Below are 27,443 nucleotides of genomic sequence, written 5' to 3'. Positions count from 1 at the left end.
CAGGTGAATTTGCTTTCGTTTTGATATATTGTTCGCCAGATGTCTATCATATTGTTGTTTTCAATTATGTTATTCAAAATGTTTCTATTTTTAGGATGAGTATAAAGGTTCCCTTCTTTTTCGGCGTAATCTGTATTAAGCCAGCTTTTCACCCTGACTTGACCTTTGTAAGTGTCCAATAATATTCAAATAAAATTTCCCGCGGCTAGGTACGAATGAATACACTTCATTTATTCCATTAGCTGATTTGAGTATAACACCAGAACATTGGAAACATATCCGCGTCTTTGTAACACTGTTTTACTGCATGAAACAATTTTATCTCTAATGAAAAGGCTCAATAGATAGAACAGTTTGTGCGTTCACATTTTATTTTCAGATAATTACCAGCGCAAAAGCGTTTATACTAAAGGCTATATTCTCATATTTAGTACTTACTTGCATTGCATTTCAACCCGCGAGGTTTCGGGTCAACTCGCGGCCAGTGTGTGAAAGTTCATATACAGTTCATCACCGGAGTTCGCAGAAGGGGTTGCGATCTTTTCATTGAAGGAAAAAATTGGAATCTATGCTATTTTTGTCTGATGGAGTAAATAGTTCGTTTAGTCGCTTTGTCGATATATCAATATTTTAGGCACAGCTGTTGCCTTGGTCGTGTACAGTTGGCGTAAACAAGTCGTCGTTTCAGCAGCAGAATTGTTACCTAACTTTAATGCATTGCATTCCAATCCGCAAGGTATCAAGGTCAGTTTGCGGTCAGTTGCAGAAATCTTTATATAAACGCCGTCTCGTAAACTTTGTGCACTTGAAGTCTGTTTTGATCAGAAAGATACTAAATACAGATATTCGGCGATATTATTGTGGTATGTCAATCATCGATTTTTAATATGTTTTCAACATTTGCATGATAAGGACCAATTTTGATAAAATTAATTAGAAATATTTATCCATTTAGACCAGTTTATTAAGCATGAGCACAATAATTCACTATACTATAATTATGCAATTAAATAAGATTCGATTATTGCCGGCTGACCTATATGCACTCGTTTATTTTCATGTTTCTTGTGTTTTTCTATTCTGTAAATATAGATATCTGAGTAATAATATCACATAAAGCAAAATAAGCAACGAAATCTGGCGAAACACCCCGTAATTGATTTGCTTGTGATGTAGCTAAGAACTGCGCAGAAAAAAGGCATCCGCTACTTTTTATCTCATAAAGATAACTTTTGATCGTTCATAAACATCGACCACAATCAACGCCGTATATCTTTTTTTAAAGATATTTCTTGTTATCTAATAATGGGTTAAGGGCAGTATTGAAGTCACCACCGACTATAATGTTTTTATCTTGCTTATTGATTATAAAGGATTGTAATGTTTCGTAAAAAGTGGAATCATCTATGTTAGGGCCGTAAACGTTGATTAATGTTATTTGTGTTTCGTTTATTTTGATATCTATACTTGCTTGTCTGCCAAATATTATTTCGTTAAAGTTATCGACTGTGATCCCTATATTATTTTTTATCAGAAAGGCAATGCCTTGTTCATTAGTATGTTGTCCACTGAGATAGATGTCTCCGTTCCATTCATCTTTTAAGGTTTGTGCTAAAGTATGTGTCAAGTGACTTTCTTGTAATAGGCATATACTTTAAAAAATTTCGTCTAACCATTTGAAGATTTTTATGCGTTTGTCTTTATTGTTTAGCCCTTTTACATTAAAAGTACATAATTTAATCATGTTAAGACGTGTAGGGTGATGTAAATGATAATTTGTGTGTGCTTGTCCGGTTAGTTTCTATTTTAAAACATGTCCAGTTGGTTTCTATTATATAACATAAGATGTCCATACAAACAAACACAAATAGGAAACAAAAATTAGGAGTACAAAAAGATGAATATTCCATTAAAATGAAGAAGTAAAAATAAATAATCACACAAATGAGAAAAAAACGACTGGTCCCGAATTGAGACTTTAAAAAAAAGGCATAAGCATAATCTACATATAGTGGACAGAAACAAGAAGAAACCACAATTAACTAAGAAAAACATGAAAGTAAAAAAGACAATATGTGTAAAGGTAGCTTGGCTAAACATTACAGAGATAAACAGTCATATACAATCAGTAAATAGTTAATTTCAGAATTATTTATCAAACAGTTATGTTTAAATAAAGTATTTTTCGTAATACTTGTTATATCAATCAATATAATGTAATAAAACAATTATTAACTTGATTTAATTTTTACTAACAACATTTATATTTTTGTTGTCTCATTCCCCCATTTTTAATGCAGATATAAGCTAATACAACGTTATTAAGAAATGAATAACCAACAAGAAACAGAATTATGACAACATGAACAGACACGTTGATTTTGGTTATGTAGTATAAGTGTTGTTATAAACAACAAAACATAAACTACAACTACAGGCATAAAGACTAAAAAGTGCCAAGAATGTAATGCGTTTGCTTATAAGCATCAGAAAAAAAACACAAACTAAAGTGTGTCTAGCATGTTATGTTGTAACAAATTAAAACAAGAATAAAAGTATAATTATTAAGGAGGCAATTATATTAAATCAGATAGTTATTTCATTCAACATCTAAAGTTTACTTAACACTTGAAAAAAGCTTCAGATGAAAGCGAAAATGAAGCAAGGTTTACAACTATATAGCAGGAAACCTTTAAGTGTTAAATGAAAACAAGCAAATGATCTTATGTTCATCACTTCTTGTACCTTCAAAACATTTTTAATGTTCACAGTTAAAAAATAATGTATTAATTCGCATTGAAGGTACATAAGTGCATAAATTATTAAGTAAGTTGTAATACTGAACGATTAGTATCCTAGTACTTTCAAAACCATTTTTAATTTTCACAGATAAAATTTAAATGTTATAATTGGCATTGAAGGTGCCTACGTGCAAACATGATTAAGTAAGTGGTAATACTGCAAGATCAGTATTGAAATAAGGTTTAAAATAACCAAATTTTTTATTATATTGTTCAGCATGTACAGAGACACAATGTAATGTTGATATTAGTAAATGGTTTTGTAAATGTATTGGTTAACCATTTTTAAATCGTTCGCAATCAGGAGTGAGAGTATTTAAAAGGTAAGCTTTTGTTTGAGAATGCACTTTATTGAATTGTAATCATTTATTGAAAAACATCATAATGTAATTAAAATGTGAACCGCATAACAATATATACGCTATGATTCAATGAAATGTATCTTAAGTTTTAACACGTACACATATAGGTTTGATATTATTCTTGGCAAAATATTCCATATGGTTTTGTTAGATACCCGTAAACCACGTTTAACATTTATTTTATAAAACAAACAAAATCTTTTTACGCAGATGTAAAATTTATATTTAAATGCATTTTTGCTAATAATAATAATTATTTTTAGCATAATAATGCACATGGTATGCCTTTAACTTACACATGTTCATATTTAGTTTATTTTCGATAATATTTAACGTATTAGCCAGTTGCCACCGTGTCACATACATATTTTGAAATAATTCTATTATTTCAATCAACTATCTTGTATTTCGTTAGTTCGTATATAAAGTACGTATAATTGTATGATAAATTCCTTCTTCTGACCTGTTTGATAATATAAAATGCTGAAGACTGAGGTGTTACTACGTAAGCCTGTGATAAATTTCTTTTCAGTTTTGTTCTGTTATGATTATTGCTAATATTATTAGCGTTTTTATGCGATCGTTATATAAGATATTGAATACAAGTTTCCGTGCCATCATTCCCATTGTCAAGCTGCGTCCTTCGGGATATCTTGTCAATCCTGCCATTTTGTACAACACGCGGAGTGTCATTCATATTTCTTTTTCCAAAATACGAAGGGATATCCGCTTTATCTTAAAGTGTGTTTTGCAGAAGGAATATGGGACCGAAATGGAGAATCAATGGCATTATTGAATTTTTTTCCATTTCACGAGTTTCGTTATAATTACGAATGTCATTATGGCAGACATTTCAAAAGGAGGTGGAGATGTGTGAGCTTTACTCTTCTGTATGCACTAACTCACGTCGAATTTCTTCTTTGTCATTCTGAAAGAAAAACAACAACACGCAAACACGTGTAAAGGGGACGTATAATAAAGCGTTATATCCCCAATGTACATTTAGGCCTTAAACTCAGACATATACATCCCCAATACATTAGAGCATGCTTCTCTGCAAATGCATATGGTATGTTTGCTACTGGCGTTTGCCCCGTAATTGTGGAATTTGTTCCGATTTGTTCTTTGAAATTTCGAACGCAGGTACAAGGTTTTACATACGCAAAGAAAACTGAATCATGCATCCTTTTTTGCGATAAATCTTATATCGATAATCAGAAGAAAAAATATATATTTAAAAATAACTTTCTTCCTAAAAAGGATATTTTGCCTCCATATTTTCTATAGTCGTAGACTTTAAGGTCACGTGATTCTTTTTCTATATCTCCAGTGTTATTTTCAAATAAATTAATTGTTGTTATCCCCATCTCAAAACTACACTGGTTTTACAGTAAGACAGATAAAAAAGGGGACATATTATTATTGATTGTATTATTGGTTGTCCCCCTTTTATTTCTTTTAAATTTGTTTCCCTTCGAATACATATTTGAGCTTCGCTCTTGGAAAACCGGGCTTAATGCATATGCGTAAAAAGTCGGCCCGAACTGGCCTGAGCAGTATGCACAGGCTAATCAGGGACGACACTTTCCGCTTGTATAGAACTTTTCGTAAATATAGGAAGTCAAAACGCAAATCCAGTCTAGGCGGAAAGTGTCGTCTCAAAAAAGGTTGTATTTACTGCACAGGCTTAAATCGGACGATATTTAACGCTAATGCACTAGGTCCATACATTACATAACGACGTTAAAATGACATACATTACATTACGAACTACATTTCTCACGATTCTTTTCTGTATGGCAAGTCATGCAAGTGATCAATTGAGAGCATGTGCGCCCTTGGGAAATACATTTAAAATAATGTATGAATGTGCTTTTGTTTCCTTGAAGATGTATTGTAAAGAGAAATGTAATGTAGCAGTAAATGAATCAAGGTGGCATGTATCGGCAGAGACCTTTGAGGGACTTCCTCAAAGCGTTAACCATACCATCAAATTGATTGATTTTCATCATTTTAAATGTCAGACTTTCACGATGTGTACGTTTATGTTCTCTTATAACACAGGGATCAAGGTTTATAAATTATGATGTTACGTAATACAGTTTAATCTCTACTGTTAAAAATGTCACTTGGATAAGATCTGCAGAAATTATATGTATGCTATGGTCATGGTAAATCTATATAACAATATTGACGAACCTAGACCCAATAGTTGTGCAGGTATTGCCCAAAAATAAAATGAGTCGCGTTCTGGGAAAACTGGGCATAATGCATGTGCCTAGGGACGACACTTTCCGCCTAAATTGTATTTTTTCTTAGAAGAGACTTCATTTAAACGAAACATGTCATAAAAGCGGAAAGTGTCGTCCCTGATTAGCATGTGCGGACTGCACAGGCTAATCTGGGACGACACTTTACGCACATGCATTATGCCCAGTTTTCTCAGAATACGACTGAAATTTTAACGAGACCAAACGGATATTGGACTTTGACCGATCGGCTTTTCTGTAATTTACAAGTACTTAATTTTGACCTTATTATTAAATGCTCTATGAGTTTTGATATAAAACGCATCTTGAAATTTCTTTATAACATATTTTGTATAAGTATTATTATAGAATAAACATATCGAATTATAAATTGTGTGTTATGTTACCTGTAATGGAATGGGTTTATGTTTCCTAGCGATGGAGATGGGTCATCGCAACGAGTCGATGATCAAACGCTGTTAAAAAAATGCTGTTAATGACAGACAGACAATTTTATTGGCGAATACAATCAGTACATAGCCATGTAAACATACATGTAGCAAATATTTCGATAAAATAGCATGTCAAGGAAATGTGATCGGCATAATTGTTATTTTAATTTCGGAGAATGTTCTTAACCAATTTGATGTGAGATAAATATTTGGATTCTATGTATTTCAAAAACAAAATGCATATTAGATTAATTATAACTACAACTATTAAATGACAGTTAACCATTCCTAAAATCAAATACAATCAACGGCAACAAACTTGAGCAGAAAATGCATATAGTTTGGCAATTACAGACAGACAGACAGACAGATAGACAGTTTATTTTGACTTGTATAATGTACATTGTCAACAACACATTATGAAAACAGTACAATGTCAATAACAGTGGGATTCAATAGCAGAACTTATATATAACACATAATTCTGAAATTATATATAACAAACACAGTTTTAAATATACACTTTAAAACACCCAGCAAAAATGTGATGTTATTGATTCATATTAATTAAGTCGATTCTCTGCTTATTTGCGAAATAAATATACTTAGACAGTCCAATTAGTTCTGATTTGTTGGTTGTTTTAACTAGCTGGATGAATTTGAACATACTCGGCCTATTAAAATAATACCTTTTTAAAAATCGAATGCGTTATTCTGTATAGCAAATACTTATAATGATAAAGTGGAATTCATCCTCAATATCGCGTCTGTTGCACAGTAAGCATGTCCTCTCCTCTCTCGGAAGTCTATCAGAACCGTAGCGACCCGTTTCTATTCTTAAGCCATGCGATGATAATCGAATACGAGACAAGGAGCGGCGGTAAGTCTTATTAAATAGTTTATCGAGATAAATTGCTGGTTCAAACGAATCTGTTAAATAAATATATAAATGGTTTAATAAAGCACTAGTGACGATATCGGCTCTAAGTTTCTGCAAAAAACAATCGATTGTTCTACGTTTAAACATTTGCACAAAATCGTTAAGGCTATATTTAAAGGGATTTGCCCAAACGTCGCTAAAACCGAACTCATTTAAGAGTGCATGCACCTTCGGGGCCCATGACTTGTATCCTTTCTCGTGTAAATCTAATGATGTATAATATGCTGTTTTAATAACCACATTTTCTGAGTACAAAATATGTAACCAGAATTTCATTATTTGAACATACTGTTGAATATATATATATATAGGATACCGTCCTAATTCCGAATTAACAGCTGCAGTACAAGTACTTTGTTTAACGCCTAATACTGATTTGCAATATTTCAGATGTACCCTTTCGATTTCATTGGATTTATGAAAACCCCAAACAGCACAAGAGTAATTTAATGTCGCGGATACAAAGGCGTCGAACAACTGCAACGCAATACGAGGAGTGACGTCATATTTATTTACATTAAGTAACAAAACGTTTTGTGCCTTTACTGCCTTTCCGATTACATGCTGACTATTCAGCTGAAAACCTCCTGTGCATTGAAATACTACTCCGAGATAGTTGAAATTATCAACATTTTGTAATTCTATATTATTGTAAGACCATTTTTCGGTATTTTTTATTTGACCTCGTTTTCTAAAGACCATAGTTTTTGTTTTCTCGGTATTTACTTCTAAGCCCCATTTTTCGCAATAAGTAAATAGATTGTTAAGACTTGTTTGTAACTCGTCAACTGACTTTCCGATCAAGACCATGTCATCGGCAAAGAGTAAAATAAAAAATCACAAATCAAACAAGTTTAGACCGAGGTCGCCTTCCGCATCATGTTTTATATACGATTCAATATCTTTCAAAAATAATGAAAATAGGATCGACGAGTTGTTTTGCCCTTGTCTTAAGCCAACGGATATATCAAAGAAATCGGAAAACGTATTACAGTGCTTTATCCAAGATTTTACTGTAGAATACATGTCTTTGAAAATGGACAGAAGTTTACCATCTAAACCCATATTGAAAAGTTTAAACCAAAGCGCATTACGATAAACGGAATCAAATGCTTTCTTAAGGTCTATAAATGCGCAGTACAGGCGGGATGTTTTTGATAGCATATATTCAACTAAAGAATGTAATGCGAAAATGGCGTCGACAGTGCTGACGTCGGGCCGAAAACCGAACTGTGCATCAGTGTGTATTTTATTTTCTTCGGCCCAGTTTTCAACTCGCTTTGTTAGTACGCTGGTAAATAGTTCACCAAAATTGCTAAGCAGAGTTATTCCCCTGTAATTGTTTGGGTTATTTTTGTCCCCTTTTTTATGTAACGGCACGATATAACCATAGGACCAAGCTTTTGGAAAATGACCAGAATCGAATATCTTGTTAAAACCATCCGTTATATGTCCTATCAATATATCCGACGTCTCGATAAGAAATTCATTCAATAAATTATCAACTGGACATGGAGATTTGTTACGTTTCAAACGCTTAATTGCCTTCAAAACTTCATCCGTCGTAATAGGGACATTTAAGGATATGAAAGTTGGGTTATTTCCGTTGAAATTGTTTGCATCGTTAAAACTCTCGACATCGTCTAAACGTGTAGCCTTAGCATCATTAAATAAACTTGAAAAATATTCTCGGAACTCATTTGGTAATATGCTGCTAGATCTACTATTACATTTCGATCAAAAATGCTTCCAGAACTGTTTGGGTTTGTGTTTTCGAAGGTCGCATAACTCGCGCGACTTGTGTATTTTATATGTCCTTTTCTTTTTCCGTACAAGTACCTTATAACTCAGTTTAATTTCGCTTAGTTCTATTCTATTCGATCGGGTTTTGTTTTTATTAAAGGTATTCAAAGCAACCAAATAATGATGTTTTGCGTTCGCGCACTCAGAATCAAACCATTCTTTATTATTGTTTTTTGAACTCGAAACTCGTGCTTTTCGCGTTTTAAAGAAATACGGATTTGCCGCGTTTTCAATTAGCGATGCAAAACTATCTACCAAATTATCAATATTATTACCGTCTAAGACGTCACAGGTATTCAAAATCTCGTTTAACTCAGGTAATTAAGAAATTATAACCCGTCTAAAATTGAGCTTGTGTTCTTCGAACCATTTAAAGCATGTGTAATCCGTTACCGGTGTTACGTTCGAATAATTATCTATGTGTAGTGACTTCACATCGAGTTCAAAATATAAAGGTGCATGGTCGCTGAACGTGTTAAAAGTCATCGTCCAATTTTGTAAATATTTTAAGCTCATATGATATATGTTTTTTACATGAATCTTGGGTGAAAAGTAGTAGTGACATTAATTTAAGTGGTTATTTGTCATTTAATTTCTTCAGAAAATTTCAGAATAGAAAAGCACGCAGAAATAGCGGTGGAATTGTTGTCTTTATTAAAGAAGAATTAACTAATGGTATTGAGATTGTAAGAAATCGTTATGATTCTATTATCTGGTTGAAACTCGATCACACATTTTTTAATATTTCAGAAGATTTTTATATCTGTGCAACTTATATATGGCCTAATGAGTCCCCAGCATATAACACATTTAATATTGACCTGTTTGAAATTTTAGAAAACGATATTACTTATTTTTCTGAATTTGGTAAGATTTTTGTAACTGGTGATCTCAATAGTAGAGTTGGAAATAAATGCGATTTTATTGTACAAGATAGTATTAATACTGAATATGACGACCCTGATTACTCTCCAGATAACACCTCTGTCAGGGCCTCTGTTGATTGTTTATTAAATAGTCACGGTGTAAAATTATTAGACCTATGTAAATCAACGTGTTTACGCATTGTTAATGGTAGAGTTGGAAATAGCTGTAAAAATACTTTTTATTCTTATAACGGTTCGTCTGTAATTGACTATTTGTTAGCAAACGAATACAGCTTTCCAATTATATCGGATTTTACCGTGCATGATTTTAACGAATTTAGCGATCACGCCCCGTTACACTTTTCACTACCATGTAATAATGTCCCCTCTGATTACCAATCATACACCGATGTCAAGTATAAATGGGAAGATGCATTACGTGGGCATGTCAAGTATAAATGGGAAGATGCATTACGTGGGCAATTTCGCTCAGGAATTATTTCTTTGTTACCTGTATTTAATTCCATTGTACAACATATAGATTATTCAAGTAGAACATCAATTAATAACATGTTAAATAGTTTTACTAAAACCATTCGCAGTGTTGCTGATCCGTTATTTTCCAAAACATGTGTTTATAAAACAAACCCTAGTTTCAATGTAAATAGTGCATAAAGAATGCACAATGGTTTGATAACGAGTGCAATAACGCACGAAATTTATACCACGAAGCTGTACGTACTTTTAACTCGTGCAAAACAGATATTAACAGAGAACGTTTATGTACAAGTAAAAGGCATTATAAGCCGTAAGAAGAAAGCATATTGTTATAGGCAAAAAATGTTAGAGATTGAAAATTTAAGAAAACACAAACCAAGGGACTTCTGGCGATTTTTCAAATCGAAAAATAACGTTATTAAAAACAAAATTCCCTTAGAAGAATTTACAAAAATTTTCGAAAACATTAGTAACAATATGTCTGATTTTTGCAATACTGAAGCAGAAGATTTTTGTTTAAACAATGACTTTAATTAAAAAAATTCTGCATTTCCAGAACTTGATGTACCTATATCTGTTGAGGAAGTTAATTCAGCAATTAAACATTTAAAACGACATAAATCGTCGGGAAGTGATTGTATTTTGAACGAATATTTTATTGAATGCAGTGATATTTTATCAACTCATTTGTGTGATGTGTTTAACGGTATTTTTGTATCGGGATTTTTCCCCGATAAGTGGACAAAAGGGGTAATAATCCCTTTGCATAAAAAGGGTGCTATTAGTGACGTTAATAATTATAGAGGGATTACTTTAGTTAGTTGCTTTTCAAAATTATTTACCACGATTTTAAACAAGCGCATTGAAACGTTCTGCAATGAAAACACTATTATTTCGGTTGCGCAGTTCGGATTTAGGAAAGGTTATTCAACTGTTGATGCCATTTATATATTGATGTCGATTGTACAAAATTATTTAAATGAAAATAAACGCCTGTATGTTGTATATGTCGATATGTTTAAATGTTTTGATAGTGCTGGTATACAAGGAAAATTGCTTAGAATAGTTAAGGATATGTATGCAAATGTTAAGTCACGTGTTAAATCATGTTCTTCTTATTCAGATTATTTTAGTTATGCGGTTGGACTGAGGCAAGGGGAGGTAATGTCGCCAATTTTGTTTTCTTTATTTGTTGAGGATCTTGAACTTAGCCTACAAGACAACATTAACTCTGGTTTGAATATAGATGATATTGTGTTGATGTTACTATTATTTGCTGATGACATGGCTATTTTAGGCAAGTCACCGGCTGAAGTCCAATCACATTTAGACAACTTACATGTATATTGCAATTCTTGGGGGCTAAATGTTAACACTGCAAAAAAGAAGATTATGGTATTTCGGGGAGGGTTAAAAGATAACGAAAAATGGACATACAATGGTAATGAAATTGAAGTGGTTGATAACTTTAACTACTTAGGAACGGTTTTGAATTATACAGGAAATTTTAAATTAAACCAGGAACATTTGGTTGGTAAGGCCCTTAAGGCAATTAATGCATTATTGTTTAAATGCAATGATTATGACATAAAACCGAACATATTTTGTCAGTTGTTTGACTCTTTTGTTGGCTCCATATAAAGTTATGCTTCAGAAGTATGGGGATTCACAAAGTCAGATGACATTGAACGCATACATTTAAAATTTTGTAAACGATTGTTACAGGTTAAAATAAATACATGTAATGTAGCTGTTTATGGAGAATTAGGGAGATATCCATTGTATGTAAACAGGTTCGTTAAAATTATCAAATACTGGTTTAAAATTATTAACAATGAAAATAACATAATGCAAACTGTTTACAAACAAGCTATAAATGATTGTAATAAAGGTTATACAAATTGGGTCTCAAATGTCAAGAACATGTTAAATAATTTTGGGTTTGGTTATGTATTTGAAAATCCAAACGTTGTTAACGTTAATAGTTTTATTAGCGAGTTCAAATGTAGACTTGTTGATAATTTTAAACAGGAGTGGTATGGTAAAATGAATAACAGTTCTGTATTAGATATGTATAAAGTCTTTAAAACCTCTTTTGAATATGAAGAATATTTGGACTTACTTCCTAGACGTTTGCGCCTATTTTTTGTTAGATTAAGAGTGTCTGCACACCCGTTGCGAATCTAAACTGGCAGATACGCTCAGAATAACATACCACGAAATGAACGTTATTGTTTATTTTGTAATGAATCTGATTTAGAAGATGAATACCATTTTATATGTATATGCCGCTGCTTCACTGATTTAAGAAAAAGATATATAAGCCGTATATTTTATATCAACCCATCTGTGTATAAATTCCACAGTTTATTAGTTTCATGTGACAAAACAGTTATTTCTAATGTATGTAAATATATCAAAGAAGCTTTTGTTTTAAGAAATACCTTGCTTAATAATGTTGTTTAATAAATTTCAGTACCGCCTTGACAGAACCTTAGTGTTCTTTCGATTGATTGTGTTCATTTGTATTTGTATTCTTACATGACTATTTCAATGTTATGTAATGTTATGTTGTTACACCTATTTACGTGACAGAAAGCATGTGTATATATATTAGTATGAAGACGATGTACTTTTGTATAAGTCTGAATAAACTGTCTGTCTGTCTGTCTGTCTGTTAACTGGCAAAATCGTGAAGTTGTTTATAAGCGAGAAATCCTTGTCACGCAATACCAAGTAATCTATTGTAGTACATGATTGTTTACTAAAATATGTAAACGAAGCGGTATCTCCGATTCGACCGTTAGCGATGCGTAACGAGGCCGCTTTGCAAAAATCGAGCATTCGATTTCCCCGTGAATTACAGATTTTGTCTACTGAGGCCCGGCCACGGGAAATATCGGGCGAATAAAAATCAAAATCAATAGCACTATTTAAAACATCGAATGGAATATAATCATAATGATTACCAGTTCTAGCATTCCAATCACCTGCGATTAGTACTTTACCATACTGTTCAAAATTAAACACATCGTTATACAAAACATCAATTAGGTCGCTATCGACAATATTAGCAATAGATGAATCGTCAGACCATAAATAAAGCCCACATAGATAAATATCGGAATTTAAAGAGAATAATGTTTTGTCAATTTTAAGCCAAACAATGGTATCAAAATTATTTTTTTACGATTGAAATACCTTCGGACAATTTTTCATTTATGTAAACAACAATTCCTCCACTATTTCTTTTAGCATTTCTGTGTCTAAACTTGCGATATAAATTATGACATAAATAACCATCAATATTTATTTCAGAGAAGTTATTAGTTCATGATTCAGAAAGAATGGTAATATCACTGCTTTTTATCAAATCAATAAATTCTTGGTCAGTAATTTTATCATTAGTTAGACCGTTACAATTCAAAACGAGGATCTTCAGGTGACATGTAAGGATAAATACACGCGTTTATAGATTGAATTAAGAAGGAAGACAGCGCGTATTTATATGCTATCAGCGTTTTGATTTACCCTCAGGCGCGCCGTTACGATAACACCGTTATTTGTTTACAGCCATCTTGAACTGATACCGTCGTTCGCCTAGCGTAAATCAATATATCAGTAGAGGTTGCGAAGTTTTGTTAGGCGGATATACACACGTGAAACATCGGTTCTCGCTTATAATGCTTCAGTATTACAAGGACTTCATGCATTCAAGAGAGTTAAAGATGGACTTCAGTTGTTGATAGTCTCGATTGCTCAGTTTTGGATGGCGGATAAACAGACATCGGTTATCGCGGAAACAGTTTCAGTATTGTAAATGACTTGCATTGAATTGTGTTAATGATGGATGTAAATCATGGACATTCACTGTCGAGTTATCGAATTACAAAATTAAGGTAATAAATATTTCTAACTTTTTCCTAATTTGTTTAAGATATCTCTTGCGATAACAACTATGGGGTCGTTGTTGAAATCTTCAAGCGATCTAAACTATAAGGCTTTGTGACGTTTGTCAAAGGCTAGTTGTCTAACCCTTTGCATGCTGGAAAATTTGTCGTCTGCTAAAATGTCGTCTCATGAATTTCTAAAAATAGCATGTTCTGTGGCGTCTCATCTGGTTCCAAACTGTTTGCAAAGGCCTTTCAAAATTCGGTTCCAGCACTGAAAGAGCTAATAAGATGCGTGCATCTTTTATTTCCTTGCTCGATACTGAATGTATAATCAAAGTACTGACAGTACTGGTGTGACGATGCTTTTGAAGAGGATGGATATGTGCTTGAATGGAAAATAAAGAAACAAATGGGGGAAACACCGAGTGACATTTAGCGAGAAAGTCGAATTTAATTGAATATTAAAGTTATAAGCCGAGCAGGAGATCGGTTAGTTGTGTAATCACGTTGCTTTTACTGTCTTTTAACGAATCCAATAGGATTTTGTCGGCAACTGCATGGGAACATGTGTGTTTTCGATGAAAAAGGTCACGTCCAGTGTTCCACAATCTTTCAGCAATAGGCATATAGTGCGTTTCATACCTTGTGTATATATAATACCTATAAGAGGGGTATTTTTTAAACTGTTATTTTTTTGTCAATATTCGTTGTTGGAAAGTTAAACCATACACAATAGGTGTACATTTAACAATCTGGAACCCCTGGGGTAAGCTCGGGGGGGGGGTATGGTCCGGGGGGGGGGGGAATTATTTATTTTAATGATACTGCTGCCTGTGTGCTCACCAACAATATTAAATTTTGTAAGTGACACGCGTTGTAAACGTTATTCCTGACAGTGTCAGTGGTCACAATTTTCAAGCGCTTGACATTCGTATTTACAGGAATCGTTTTCTTTAAAAAATATCAACACTGCCATGCATTAGTTGAAGTTTATCATTAACTCCAGTCACATTAATATGAACAACAATAACACTTTTTAATCTTTCTCTTTCAAGATAGCGAATTGCTTCATCTTTAAACGACCCAATCTGTCAGGTACAATGGGGTTAAAACGACCCAATCTGTCAGGTACAATGTTGGCCATATTAATTGGGGAGCTAGTCAAAACGGCCCCAGGTCAAAACGGCCCCTAGTCAAAACGAGTTAAAACGGCCCCACTTTGGTCAAAACGTCCCCAAAGACAGTTTTTAAGTTGGTCAATTTGTAATAAAGAACTTTGTTTAATATTGTATTTATTAAACTATATACATGTTAAATAATCAAACCTGGTTGTTTTGACAAGGGGCCTTTTTGACCTGGGGCCATTCTGACTGTAGACCGACCTCGCTGCGAGGTATTCCGATTAGAAAAATCGAATTTTCTCAATCGGACTGGCTCGGTCTTTTACATAGGTCGCCACTCTAAAGATTTTTGGTTTTGAAACAGCATCGTCAAAAAAGCGATACGTGTAATCAAACATTTGTTTTTTTCCCTCTCCAGTTTGAAGTGTACGCACTTGGAAATCAGGCCTTTCAATAAAGTAATGTTTATAAATATTAATACCATTTAAAGCGGGAAGAAATATATATAAATATATATATAGAAAGTTGAGATATGGTTATGAGACATACGCCATATACTGCAAAACAAATATTCACCGTCGCTTATTTCATGAGCACAATTTTTACAGCTTCATATACGCCCCGTGCACGCGCTCTAATCAAATGAACAATGTGCACGTGCGCAGCAGTTAAGAAATACATTATGTATATTTTAACTCAAGCCTGTTTGAATGCATATAATTATAGCTTTAACAATGGTTCAATATAATGTGCGTACGTTTTTCTACACGAACGTTTGCGTTTGTCCTGAACCTTTCAGGACTTGAGTTTCGTTTAATGTTAAATAACTTACCGGTAATTACCAAGTTTAACCATGTGAAGACTTCATGTTTGAGCAATGTCTCTGACTTGATGTTCACGGTCCAACCTAAAGGATAGGTGTGGCATTAGGCATGACGTTACACTTATCCTTTATCCCCACATGACAAAAGATGCGTTTGACTCGGTTAATCGACATGGATGAGTCGATAATTCTTTATCCCGATTATGTGCATTCTTTAGGCATTGCAAGTTGATAGAGTATACAGGGGCGTCGGAAACAAATTGACATTGGGGCGGTGTCTGGGGTCGGTATAGGAGGGGGATACCTCCTCCCGTTGGTGGGTTCCGGGGTCCTCCGGATTTTTTTCTTTAAGCATCAAATTTCGCATTCTGGTGCGTTTTTATGCCTGATACATGACTTAATACACGTCTATTTCAGGCATTTTCTGAATGATAAAAGTTGTGATAGACAGACGATGGAGAAGTGATCTCTATATGTCGCTGCTGCAGGCGACAAAACATTAGGGATCATGAGGGTTGAAAGAACGTTCTTCGGAGTTTGTTTTTTCCCCGAAATTCCGTTTTGGAAATTTGAAATTCGTTTGTTTGTTTGAAGAAGACATATTGAACTGACACAAAAAGTGGTAAAAAACATTAAATAAGTTTTTTGAGAATTATAGATTTACTTTGAGTCATTACAATTAATTTATGTATCTTGAGGTATCTTTAATTGTGTGATAATTAAGGACTATTGGATATCGGAAAATTTGTTATATGTCGTACTTTCCTTTAAATAAATAAAAGAAGCAAAGGCTTATTTCATACCGACAATTAAAGATTCCCAGGTTTAATTACTCAAGAATAAAGGGATTATCGTTATAAAAGAGACCGATTAATTAAGAACATAATTGACACGTACATTATCGCGGGCGGGTGATGACAATAAACAATACTCGTGTCATAACCGCGAAAGCATGACTACCTTGCTTCGTGGTAAATATATTTTAGATGTACGGGTATTGAAATGAAAAAAGGTCTTTGCAGAAAATTTATTTTTGCCTAAAATATTCGGGCGGCGGCCGCCGCTCCTGTCGCCCCAATCGCCGACGCCTCTGGTATAGTAATGTAACGATGTAATGAAAGTTCATCGATTTCAACCAAACAATCTTGCTGTCTGTTCATCGTAAATACAGCAACACACTCATACGTGTAATTATCCCTTTGCATGCTGGGAAATTTGTCGTCTGCTAAAATGTCGTCTGATGAATTTCTAAAATTAGCATTCTCATCGATTTTTTTTCTAAAGAATACTATCAGAATAGCAAACAGTTTGGATCCTGATCAGACGTTGTCTGGCGTCTCATCAGAATCCAAACTGTTTGCAAAGGCCTTTATAACTCGGTTCCAGCGCTGAAAGGGTTAAACGCTTTCTATGTATATTTGTTTTATACGGTGTGTCATTTTCTTCCTGGGAAATCAATGCTGAGGTTCTCTCTGGTAGGGTACTCATATTTTGTCAGTCTAAGAAATACAGGCGGTTGCCATGGAAACTTAACGTTATTGTTTGTAGTAATATTGTTTGTCTGCTGTATGTAGTTGTAAACGCAATTCAATAGATAGTATCTACTTTTGTGTTCTATAATTAAATTTGAAGTTTTGTTGGAACAATTTTAAAGGCATACTCTCGCTCTCGGTTGAAAACTACTATTACTACTACTACTACTTCTATTACTACTACTACTACTACTCTTACTACTACTACTACTAACTTCTACTACTACTACTACTACTACTACTACTACTACTACTACTACTACTACTACTACTACTACTACTACTCCTACTACCAGGGCCCTCAATCTATCAAATCTGCCGCCGAATTTCGGCGGCAGTCCCCCACCTGAATAGTATACTTTTTTCCCCTTTTGGGGGGAAAAATTCCCCCTAAAACAAAAAAAAAAATTTTTTTTTAATAGAAAGATGTGTCTCATGATTATTATATCTCAATTCTATTTCAATTTAATCTTTTCAAACATACTCAATTATGAAAAATGCAATGAATATAGTGCAAACATGTACAAATGTAATAATGAGAGAGAAAGTAAAAAAATCCCCCAAAAAGGGAAACGCCGCGAAAATTCCCCCTCCTGCGGACCCCTTCCCCCAAAGTAGTGTGAGGGCGCTGACTACTACTACTACTACTACTACTACTACTGCTACTGCTACTGCTACTGCTACTTTTACTGCTACTACTGCTGCTACTGCGGACCCCTTCCCCCAAAGTAGTGTGAGGGCGCTGACTACTACTACTACTACTACTACTACTACTACTACTACTGCTACTGCTACTGCTACTGCTACTGCTACTTTTACTGCTACTACTGCTGCTACTGCTGCTGCTGCTGCTACTGCTACTGCTACTGCTACTTCTACTACTACTACTACTTCTACTACTACTACTACTACTACTACTACTACTACTACTACTACTACTACTACTACTACTACTACTACAACTACTACTACTACTACTACTTCTACTTCTTCTACTACTACTGCTGCTGATGCTGCTACTACTACTACTACTACTACTACTACTACTACTACTACTACTACTACTACTACTACTACTACTACAACTACTTCTACTACTACTACTACTACTACTACTACTACTACTACTACTACTACTACTACAACTACTACTACTACTACTACTACTACTACTACTACTACTACTACTACTACTACTGCTACTACTACTACTACTTCTACTTCTACTACTACTTCTACTACTTACTTCTACTTCTAGTACTACTACTACTTCTACTACTACTACTGCTACTACTACCACCACCACAACCAACATCACCACCACCACTTCCACCACCACCACCACCACCACCACCAGTACTACTTCTACTACGACGACTACTACTACTACTTCTACTACTTAGTACTGGTTTGTCTTTTTGACTTTTGCTTGCGCGATATCTTACCGGTGAAAAGTCGCTTTTGTTTACAAGATTAAAACATCATGTGCGGATCTATTTTTCCGTTATTGACTTTGGACAAACTTTAACATCCTACTAACCCACAGGCATTTGTATAAAATTAACATTGTTTAGTTTTTTTTCCATAAAATTGACGTCATTCACTAATCACATTACATTTTTTATCAGAATTGCAAACAATTTATTTGTATATCTATTTAATCATCACATTAAGTCAATGTGCATCAATTATATTGGCTGCACCGTGTTCTACGGAATACCGTAAGAGCCATCGTGCTTATAAATTAAAATTCAGAGGGCGACAATTCGATAGTACGATGGCGACAATGCGAGAGTACGATGGCGACAACGCGATAGTACGATAGCGACAATGCGATAATACGATGCCGACAATGCGACAACGCGATAGTATACGATAGCGATCATGCAGTAGTACGATGGCGACAGTGCGACATTAAGATGGCGACAATGCGATAGTTCGATGGCAACAATGCGATAGTGCGATAATACAATGGCGACAGTGCGACAATATGATGGCTACAGTGCGATAGTACGATGGCGACAATGCATTAGTGCGATAATATGATGACGACAGTGCGACAATACGATGGCGACAGTGTGATATTACGATGGCGACAATCCGATAATACGAAAACGAGAGTACACCAACTTGATAGTACGATGGAGACAATGCAATAGTACGATGGCGACATGCGATAATACGATGACGACAGTACGATATGACTATTCTATTGTCGCCCTATCGCACTATCGCGTTGTCGCCATCATACTATCGCATTTTCGCCATCGTACGATCGCATTGTCACCCTCTGGATTTTAATTTGTAACCACAATGGCCCTAACGATATTCCGTAAGCTCCTTAGACTGTAGCATACCAGGGGTCGTATTCCAGAAGCATCTTAAGTTCAATTTTATTCTTATCCTTAAATTGGGAAATTTTCTTAAGTGTTTCATTTCATATTGCATTAGATTGGAATTAAGATATACATTTAAATAACATCATTATGTCAATGTTATTTTAGGAATACCAAACAAACATGTGTTTCCTTATTTAGTAAAGAAATACAATACATTGTAATTTTGAACTTAAGTGAAATTATTTAAGAAATGACTTAAGCTGTTTCTGGAATACCACCCCTGACCCATAGATCTACACGATTTAATACATTTCTTTACAGGTCCAAGCGACTAGTATACCTGAAGTTAATGCATGACAAACACAAGATCCGATATAATTATATTTAAGATTTGTATGATGCTATTTCATTTCACTGTTAAAGGGATCTTTTCACGGTTTGGTAAATTGACAAAATTGAAAAAAGTTGTTTCAGATTCGCAAATTTTCGTTTTAGCTATGATATTTTTGAGGAAACAGTATTACTGAACATTTACCATGGTCTAATATAGCCAATATATGCATCTTGTGACGATTTAAAAACCTTAAAATTATAAAGCGTTGCAACGCGAAACGATTGAATTATTTGGAGAGTTCTGTTGTTGTCGTTAAATTTTGTGAAACAACGAAGATTGCTGATATAATGCATAAAATACTTCATCCAAATATGCTTGGCAGAATAGCCGAGCGGGCAAATGCGTTTTTACTCCAGGTTACTCCAGGACTCCGGGGGTCACTGGTTCGATTCCAACTGCGGCTACATTTTTGTCCTTTTTTAAATGTTATTCTTGATTTTTTACTGGAGCTTTTAAGATCCAATGTTTACATGTATCAATATAAAGCATTTAATGACTTATTTCAAAACATGCCAAAAACGGTGAAAAGGCCCCTTTAAATATAACAACCAAGTCCGAATCATTGTCCAAAAAATCCAGAGAGTCCAGATAAAACCGGTTTGTTTCGTCACAGAAAATACGTCACACAAGAAACGTTAAAAATGCGTAATCAGTTCGGAGAAAATAACAGATAACGATTCAATGACGTCAGATACTCGACTGCGTGATTATTTCATATAATCAGATACGTAGATATTTTAGGTCTCTGTTATAGGCCTACTGTAGCTGTCAACGGTTCTATATACTAGGTATTTTTTCCTGTGTTATCCATATCGTGCCATCGGCAAATGAATTTTACACGGAATGTGACCCTAAGCGGATTCCGTACAGCACGGCCTTTATTTGCACAGAGATAAGGGTTAACATGAAGGAGGAAATCGACTTCTCAACTATGAGAAAGTAAGTGTTCTATTTAAAGTGTGGTGAGACATGCAATTCTGACTAATACATGTAGATGAGGACTGTGTTAATTAACACACGCTCTGTTTTGGTGGCTTTGTCATGGCCGAGACGAGTTTAAGGCAAGTTAAAGACAAGGATTTACAAGTGTAGTTTCGTATGAAACTGGAATGTGAGTTGACGTTTATCTTTTGAAACGGCATAAACACACTGATCGTCTGGACATTTGTGGTAAGTTAATAAGCAGACATTTGTTGTGTGAGGTTAAAGGGGCGCATATGATATTGCCTTGCTCTATGAGCTCGCTGACTTCTAATCTATTTTCTTTCTGTCTATTTTGCGTTCAAACGTCTTGCTTTTACGATAATAATATACATTTTTTTCTTTTAATGGCTTGTGATAATTATAGTTGTAGCTTTTGGTATACTTGTGTAGAATTATACATGTAATTATATTCGTTACGTTTTTGTTCGCATTCCGCATATGCTAAGTTTGTTTGCGTGTGCATCGAATTTATTTGCATCCGAGTTAACCACGAGGCCACAACAAATTGCCTTAGGCGCTTAGATATGTCATCATTGTTGAGCATTTAAGCAAGTTCCATTTTATCAGAATTACTTTCTTTTCCGCGTACAAGAATTAAATCGAGATTTGCATCATCGCTTGGTGATTCACAAATAAAAGCTTCACGGTGAATACAGAGAATAAATGCAGGTTTTTGTTCCCACTTTTTGGGAAGATAGCCCATGGCTTTGGAATTGGGAATTTTATCGGTATTTTCATGAAATTGGGAAAATAAATTCATTAGCCTTTTTTTCCACACGAAAAGTCCACTGATTAGGGAAATACTAAATTTGATTTTACTCTTTATAATCATTCAAATTAAAAGAAAAAATCATATAATACTTTGTTAGATGTAATTGAATTAAAATTGAGATAAAATACACATAAGACTTCTTTCTAAAAAAAAAAAAAAAAAAAACAATTTTTTTTTTTTTTTTTTGGGGAAATTGGGAATTTTTTGCCACATTTTGGGAAAAAAGTATACTTTGTGGGATTGGGAACATAGCCGAATTTCGGCTATAAAATCGGGCCAAAAAAAAAAACCTGACATGGTTGGTGCCAAGATGAAGAAAGTTTATCCAGATACTGATAGGCTTCGAAAAAAATAGGGCAAGCTTTAGCGAGCACCAACCATGTAGTCGATGTATCATCTTTATGTTAACTAATGCCGGTGACACATTACAAATATGAAAGAAAATGATTAATTGACATAAAAGAATAATTATTCTGGTTGAGCCTCCTACACAACATAAACAATATATACACAACATTCCTGACGACCGAATAACTACCGATTGTGTCACGTAAAAAATTGGTTCCACATTAAACGGTTCCTTTAAATACTTTACTATTGAAAATATGAGAAGAAATAAAAAAACGTATCTAGAATCAGGGCTTTTTTTCCTGACTTTGTGAAGCGTCCCTGGCACTCTCACTTTGTGTAAAAATGAGTCGTGAACTTTTCAAAATTGTGAAAAAAGAGTTGTGAACTTTTCAAAATTGTGAAAAATTGAGTCGCGAACTATTCAAAATTGTGAAAAAATTGAGTCACGAACTTCTTAAAATTGTGAAAAACCGAGCCGTGAAATTGTTAAAAACGGCCAATTTTGTGAAAATTCACGGCCCTGATAGGTTTGTGAATTGTCCTTATCAAAATTGTGAAATGTTCTTCCAGGGCCACTCGCAAAGAAGGAAAAAAAGCCCTGAGAATGTGATATTCTTCTTGGTAGAAATCAAAAGATAAAATGCAACAGCAAAACAAAAACTCAATTATATGTACCTCAATTCTTTGCTTAAAACATTCATGACAAACACACAATCCGAAATACGTTTTGGAGTCATTCGAATTTCGATGCTTTAAAAATATTCAAAACATTTACTGTTTATGACCACCACGTCCATAGTATTTTCACTAAAATCCAGAGTCTTCATTAAAGGGGCCTTTTCACGTTTTGGAACATTGACAAAATTACAATAATTGTTTCAGATTTGCAATTTTTTGTTGAAGTTATAATATTTTTGAGAAAACAGTAATATATCTATTGAAGATTTAGTTAAATTATCATGCTCTAAAATATCTATAATATGCATTTTTTGACGATTTAAAAACCTGTAAATTATAAAGTGTTGCATCGAGAAACGATTGAATACTTCGGAGAGTTTTGTTGTTGTCATTATATTTTGTGATACTTCGAGGATTGCTTTATATATTAAGTATAAAATTCACCGCTCATTGTATGAACACGGATGGCCGAGTGGTGACTGTTCTAAGCGATAGACTCTTACTCCAGGGTCCGTGGATCGAGCCCAGTTGGGGATTACTTTTTTTCTTTATTTAATCTTATTCTTGTTCTTACTGGAGCTTTTAAGATCCAATGTTTACATTTATCAATATAAAGCATTTAGTGACGAACTTCAATACATGCCAAAATCTGTGATAATTCCCCTTTAAGGTAGCGCACCTCTAATGGGCACATATCCAAATATAATTTAATTAATTATTTTCTTAATCAGCATCATTTCACTGAACTACATGCAAATTTGTAGGTAGGCTTTCCATGCTTTTTAAAAAAATATACCGATTTTTTCAAAACGACCCTCACGTTTGGCTTTTGTCCAGTTTATATTCACCCCTGGGGTACATAAAAGTTCCACAATTCATTCAGATTTCCAAATATGGGCATGCAGTTGGTGTGTACAGATGCAATAAAGGTGTGTTAAGTTTAAACAAGATGAAATTTTACAGACATTTATTTTTTACTATTTTTTATCAATGGAATAGCGCCATGAAATGTAAGTGATTTCAGCCAAGTAAAAATTGGGTCGAATAAAAACAAAGTGTCATAAAATTCAAAATAGTATCATTTAAGTTATATTTTAAACTAATTTTTTATATAAACACTATATACAGCAAAAATACCAAGAAATAGAAAGATTTACCGTTTACTTTTTGAAATAAAAATAAAAATGCAACATGCATCATTCGTATTTTCAGCAGTAAATTACCCAATTTAGCCAAAACGTTTTAATTTTAAAAATTGATAGATTTTCTTACAATTTTCAACATATTTGACAATAAACATAGCTTATATGCTATATTAAATCAAATTACGTTAGAAAAGAAATAAAACGCGTCGCAAAAAGTATGCGATATCGGCAGGATTCGAACCTGCGCGGGAAGATCCCAGAAGATTTCTAGTCCATCGCCTTAACCACTCGGCCACGACAACTTCACATCAGTACAAGCTTAAATTAGATATGGATAAGTAAACAGGTAAAAAGGCTCGTCAATCTTTGAAGAAATCGCGAAATCGTATTTTTCAGATGATAATTGGATCAAAGTCAATATTTATAGTGAAAATAATGTGTTCTAAATGAATAAGGTAAACAAATATCAAAATTCGAAGGTTGAAAAAAATAAAATGCATCTCTCGGAAATAACCGATCATTTAAGATCGGCAATGATCGTAAAATAAATCGCAGGAAATCATTAGAGGTGCGCTACCATTGTGTCACACCGGTCTTACTGACCTGTGTGAATGCGCGCTAAGCATTGTGGGACACGGACTTTTTTCCATCATGGCGTTGGTAAACATATAAACACGGAAGTGAAAAATGGTAATTAATTATTATCAAAAACAGGCTCCATCAAACCGGGCCAGCTGTAATATATATTTGGATGTAGTTTGTGCTTCAAAAGGAGCCACTTTTCATGTCAGTCTATTGTTTGTAAGAATCACTAAACTAGCGATGGGCACAAGGGAGGCAACTGCGTACGGCTCATTTATTACTGAACAATTCCTGCGCGAAATCTCGTTCATAAAAATAGTGCCGATAGGGGGTCGGAATTACGTCGTTTTTAAGGTGGTTTTCGATTGGATATGGTTAAAATAACCACTAATCATATAAGTTAATACATTTATGTTCGCGGGCAAAGCACTTTCGTTTCCACACAGTTGCGTTGAAGATTAAAAGAAAGCCTAAGAAAATTTCCGAGATCGAGAAAAATAGGTAAGATACATTGCCCAGTAGAAAAATTGCTTTTATTTTGAAGGTTAATCATTCTCCTTTCCATTCATGCCACTAATTGCTTTGCAAAATGCCGTAATTCTGCTGGTTGTTGCTAATGTATGGACCCACTATTGACCCATTTCATGAATGGCAAGATGGCCGCCGTTGTTGAAAATTCATACGACGTAAATATCAATTGTTCTTTTTTTGCTCTGTAAAGTTGCCAAAAAATGTGTTGTACGTGCTAAACATCATTGAAGGATATATTTATGCCGACATTATATCGTAATGGTAGATTTCATTCGTATATCTGTAAATAGACGTTTCGATAATACAAAATACAGACTTGCACTATTCGGACAGCAAGTATTTCGGATATTGCATTAATGATACAAGATACAAGAATCTTTATTTAACGTCGGATGTGAACAACAATTCGATACAGTCACTGTATTTTAGTTATATTATGTAGATATATTATTTCTTTGATTTCAATTATTCTTTTTGCAGACATATGTTTGATACTAATAAGTCAGAGTCTCAGGATTGGGAAGAGTTTGACTCGGAGTCTAACAGTGAGCGTTCGGAGTCTGACAGTGAACGGTCGGAGTCTAACAGTGAGTGTTCGGAGTCTCACAGTGAGCGTGTATCACCGCAGCCAGGTCAATTTACACAGGACCGGGCTGCAAAAGCTGAAAAGTTGAAGCTTCCGCATCAGGTACTAGATAAAAAATAATATGCAATTTTAACCAATAAATATTATTCTTAGTATATAAATGACATTTCAGCAGAATGACATTTTGAAACATAAACCCCATGTAATTTTATTTTATGGCAATGTATCGGTCATTTTGAAATACATTTATTATCAACATTAATTAATCATCATTATTGTAATTCACTAATGTTTATGCATTTGAAATATAAACTGTTATACTTTTAAGAAGTCAGATATCACAAAATGTAGTTTAAAAAGACAGATATCACATAATTGAGTTTAAGAAGACTGATATCACAAGATAAGGAAGAGCAGTCTTTTTTTTTTAATTCTAAAGCTGTAGCCTAATCTAGTCTACAATCCCTCGGAAAATTTCATAAAAAGGCTACATCCTCTCAATTTTTTTCACTATATTCATGCACTTAACCCAAAAAAATTACATTCCCCTATGACTAACAATGTGTGAGTTGTGTTCCAAATTTTGGGTTTCACACACTTTTTCCTATATAATATGAAGGCTAAGGCCCCTTCCCCCAACAGCCTTAAAAAAGCCTTGAATGGTAAAAACAATGAACCTTTAAGCTATTTTCCGTTTAAGAAAGTCCCTTCTCAAAGAAAATCCAGTTGAAGCAGAAAGTGTTGTCTCTGATAAGCCTGTGTGGACTAAACAGGCTAATATGGGATGACACTTTAGGCTCATGCATTAAGCCCCGTTTTCCCAGAGTGCAGCTCAAATGTTCATTTACATGTTACAGAGTACCGCAAGAAGCTGCCGTTTGTGAATGCGCCCCGATAGAGGAGATTGAGGCAAAGAAGCTGAAGGCAGCGGGGGGAAAAGAGAATAAATCAGGAAGAAATCGCCATAGGCGATAACTGAATATAAGATTATACTTACAGATACATTGAAGTTCAAATAACTAGTGTTAGGTCTTATTTAAATAAGAAGAATTTTGGTTTTTGAACCTATTTAATGAAGCAAATGATTTTACTTTTGTTAAACATGTGTGGCAGTGAACTATTGTCTGCATGTTAACCTTATTTAAGTATTGGCTGTTGTTCTTGGGGTGTATTTATAATTTGAGGACTTATTTTACCTAATGGACAATTTATTTTAATTGAGTGAACAACATATAAAACTTGTCAAAACTATTGAAAGCCCCCATAAGAATTTCATTGTTTTGTAGTGACCACTATGTCTGCTCGTGACACTGTCGGTCTGACATGTGAGAGTGCAGTTGAAGTAAAATGATTCATTAATCATCACTTATGAAAAATTTCAATCTTTGGGATTAGTTTTTGCCTATATGCTACCTTTGACTGACAAAAAAACCAACATCAACAATGTTGTGTTTTTTTTAATTTGAACAACTCGTCATCGTGATTGGGAGGCATGTGTCATTTTAATTCATCATTATGTAATATCGGGTAATTGGACATTTCACAAGTATTTGTATATTGTGTATGCACAACAAATATAAATTGTGTCAACAAATTATGTGTTAGTTCACCATTAGTTATCATTGAAAATAAAACCTTAAAAAAGCTGCAGAGTTGTTGTTGATAGCAGTAAAGACAAAGGCTATTCACGCACATAAATATATATTTGTATGCCCCCTTATTTTGCTATAAACTGTGCAGT

At 34.1% G+C, this 27,443-nt stretch overlaps 1 protein-coding gene across 4 annotated transcripts in view; it reads left to right on the top strand.

Annotated features, from left to right (window-relative positions):
• Window positions 1–27,443, top strand: part of LOC127858982 (glycoprotein-N-acetylgalactosamine 3-beta-galactosyltransferase 1-like) — a 62,134-nt gene that overhangs the window by 10,128 nt on the left and 24,563 nt on the right. The window contains exon 1 of one of the 4 annotated variants that reach the window (XM_052396373.1): window positions 13,556–13,870. The exons of 1 other annotated variant lie outside the window; for it this stretch is intronic. In XM_052396373.1, the coding sequence (XP_052252333.1) occupies window positions 13,815–13,870 (56 nt within the window). In that variant the 5' untranslated portion in view covers window positions 13,556–13,814. 2 more of the 4 variants (XM_052396374.1, XM_052396376.1) reach the window with 2 other exon arrangements.

Source organism: Dreissena polymorpha, chromosome 14 (assembly GCF_020536995.1).
Source record: "Dreissena polymorpha isolate Duluth1 chromosome 14, UMN_Dpol_1.0, whole genome shotgun sequence".
In the NCBI taxonomy this organism is placed as follows: Eukaryota; Metazoa; Mollusca; class Bivalvia; order Myida; family Dreissenidae; genus Dreissena; species Dreissena polymorpha.
This window is presented reverse-complemented; position numbering and strand designations above follow the sequence as displayed.